This window comes from Pygoscelis adeliae, unplaced genomic scaffold (assembly GCF_000699105.1).
Source record: "Pygoscelis adeliae isolate BGI_AS28 unplaced genomic scaffold, ASM69910v1 Scaffold174, whole genome shotgun sequence".
In the NCBI taxonomy this organism is placed as follows: Eukaryota; Metazoa; Chordata; class Aves; order Sphenisciformes; family Spheniscidae; genus Pygoscelis; species Pygoscelis adeliae.
Window position 1 is genome coordinate 2,654,205 of NW_008824676.1, and position 3,086 is coordinate 2,657,290.

At 46.9% G+C, this 3,086-nt stretch overlaps 1 protein-coding gene across 1 annotated transcript in view; it reads right to left on the reverse strand.

Annotated features, from left to right (window-relative positions):
- ELAC1 (elaC ribonuclease Z 1) overlaps window positions 1-2,674 on the reverse strand; it is a 4,568-nt gene extending 1,894 nt beyond the window's left edge. Inside the window, exons 1-3 of the mRNA XM_009323121.1 lie at window positions 2,414-2,674; window positions 1,582-1,760; window positions 8-181 (exon numbers count right to left, since the gene is read on the reverse strand). Of these exons, the coding sequence (XP_009321396.1) occupies window positions 8-181; window positions 1,582-1,738 (331 nt within the window). The 5' untranslated portion in view covers window positions 1,739-1,760; window positions 2,414-2,674. The remainder of the gene's footprint in view (window positions 1-7; window positions 182-1,581; window positions 1,761-2,413) is intronic.
- Window positions 2,675-3,086: the final 412 nt, after the last annotated feature.

Here is a 3,086-nt window from a genome sequence, read left to right on the forward strand (position 1 = left end):
TGCGAGTGGGAGAGCTCCATGCTCCTCCGTATGAAGTTTCGCAGCCCTAATGGCCCATAAATATCAACGGGTGGTTTGTTTGCGTCAGGGCTACTTTGGAGGCTAAGTGTACACAGCAGGCCAGGAAGTCCAAAGAAGTGGTCACCGTGAAGATGAGTTATGAAAATCTTGGTAACTCTGCCTATTGGTTAGAACAACAGGAAAAGAAAAACAAACCAGAAAAAGACAGGAGAATAGATGAACACCGTAACAACTCAGAAATAATCACTTTTTGGCAAGAAGTAGGAAATAAGGAAGGAGGGAAATTAAAATAAAACCAGTGTTTAAGAAATAAATCCCAAACCACAAAGTATTTTTTTCCCCGCAGCAGCGATAAATTTCCACACAAGGTTTCTTTTGGCTTGATTCGTCAAGACAAGGCTGCCGAAGCAGAAGTTTTAGTTGCTTCTAAACAAGTGTGCCACCATCGACTGGTAACATCTGCCATATTAAAATGCAAAGAAGTGCTGGAAAGTGGCTGTGCTTTCATACATTACGTGGAAACTGTACACTAATGAGAAACATAAAGTGGAATTTCTGTTGTTCCTCGTTTTGAATCTAGCGCATGAAACGAACATAATTTAAAAAAAAAAAAAAGCAGCACCCAGTTTGGATTTCAAAGTTTTTTTAAAAGGCAAGAACCCCACGGTTCCCGACTGATTTGTTTCGAACAGATGAAAAATTGCACTTAGAAGATTTGGGCTTTGCTTCGCGCCTGAGTTTGTCTCACTCCAGCTCTCAGGCACCAGGCCCTGCTCCTGCTAGATTAAAAAAAAGCCCGGAATTTTCTCTCACTACAGACACGTGTATTTTAACCATGCTGCCTCAGTCTCCTCTGCTAGCCGAGTTCCCACTTCCTCGCGGTAAGGCATCTGTTAGGACCGAGCAATAGGAAGGACACAATCTCTTTGTTTTGATTTAAGAACAATTTAGCAAAAATCAGTAAGTTTAGTAAAAATTAAGTCTATTCAATTGGTCATTAAATCCCCTGAAAGCTTCAGACTTTGGGGGAGCAGGAGGTTGTTTTTCTGTTTATAATTGATAAACCCATCTTTGTAACTCGAGCGTCTGAAGTCTGCTCTTGCCGCTGTAGACTGCAAAAGCACAGCGACCGACGGCAAGTCTGGCTTCTACTTTATTTGCCAAAATGTAAAAGTTACCACGAATACACACAGCTTTACTTGAAAACAAAAGCACAACATTTACAGGCAGGAAGACTCACAGCAGGTGTTGTCTAGAGCTGTCTTCAGACAAATACAAACCGTGCCAGTTTAAAGCCGGTCTGCGGCCCCCGTTTGAAATTACAAAGCCCAAGAAATTAATCCAGGAGAGTTTGGTTCTCGAACGCAATCCTTTACCAAAGGGCAATCGAGGATTACTGCACAGCAGGTTCAGCAACTGCCACCCATACGCAGCACCTTCAGACGCTCCTGCATGTTTAGCATGCATTCAAATACCACGAGCACGAGGACAAAGCGTTTTGTTTAGATCTCATGAAACTTTCCCCTTTCCCTCATCACAATACCTTTCAACAGCGCAAACCTGCTTTGAGATGGCTCTTCATGAATTGTGTTTGAGTTCCCTCTCCGCAGTCAAAGAGCCAGCACTCTCCTTCCCTGCGAAGCACTAACGCCGATGCTCCTCTTGTTGGAGAGGGATATGCCGAGCCTGTGCCGAGGAAAGTTATATCCATCGACATTTTAAATATGTCGGTATGCCACCTGAAAGAGATTTTGAGTCGCTGAACATACGTATTTATGCTGGGAAAGAAACAAACTTTTTTGCTTTAAATGAAGGCATCCTATGTACTTTAGCGTGAGGATCAAACTCCCCTTAAAAAATAAAAATAAAACCTCCCTGGACTAGGATATGACTTTCAGACAACACAGTATTTACAAGCAGCAGATTTCCTTTTTATGTCAACGGAAGGTTGCAAACACGCAGCCCAAATGTAAGACGCGACCTTTGTTCACTACCTAAAGAAACAGCCCTAGCCAGTTGGAAATGCTCCAATCTTTAAGCCCACTATTCTGCCTTCTTCTTCGCTTTATTTAAACTTTGAATTTTCCTGCCTGCGCTTTCCTCTAAAAGCCCTTTCAGAGTGACTAACACCAAACAGCCACTGCTGACATTTAAATGCCGTTACTGGACGTCAGGAGCGGACGGCCCAGCAAGGCAGAGGGGAAAGATTCGCTCCCCTCACAACAACTTCAGAGACCGCAAGAGGCAGGAGCGACCTGATTCACCTTGCCTTTGCAACGGCGTCCTTGAGAGCCATCGATGGTTTACTTCTCATCAGTGTCCAGTGAAAAATGAAATACTGCCAAACCTTTACGTAGCCTGAAGGCTGTGTGACAGCTCACGGGACACCTACTGCAGCAGCAGGACCTATACAATCAGCTGCCACACCCCAGCTGTTTACGTATCCAGGCTATATTGCCCAGCTGAGGAGCCCGGCCGGTCTGCAGGAGCAGGACAACCTTCGGGAAGCTGCGTCAGGAGCAGAACTTCCACGTGCAGGACTCTGACGCCGTCCCGCCTTACCGGCTGTGCTTCCTCCAGCCTTAGTCTTCCCAGAGTGAGTTCCTACCTCGCTTTCAGACGTATTTCCGCCTCATTTCAAACTCCAGGTGCCTCAACGGCTTCAGATACCGTTCAAGCAAAAGAATTACCATTTCTCAGGTTTAGCTGCTTTTAGAGGAGCTGCCACAGCTTTCCAAAGGAAAGCCGTCCTCCTCCCTGGTGCGCTAGCAGGGTCCTCCCAAGCACACCGAGGGGCAACATGTAATTACCTGACCTTGGGGGGCAGAGATAAACGTCCATCGCACCCCCGAAAGGCAGAAAAAAACCGTTTTGCTTCCTTTTCCTCAGTGTAAAAGCAGATTAGCAGCTTCTCAGCGGAGCCGGCCTCGGGCCTTACGCCGCGAATCTGTCGCCCGTGGGCTGGGGCGTGGGGCCAGCCGTACCGCCGAGGTCTCCCCTCTCCTGAAACACCTCACGACCACCCGCACTCACAGCCGCGCCGGGCCTCGTCCTGCCGCCCTCCA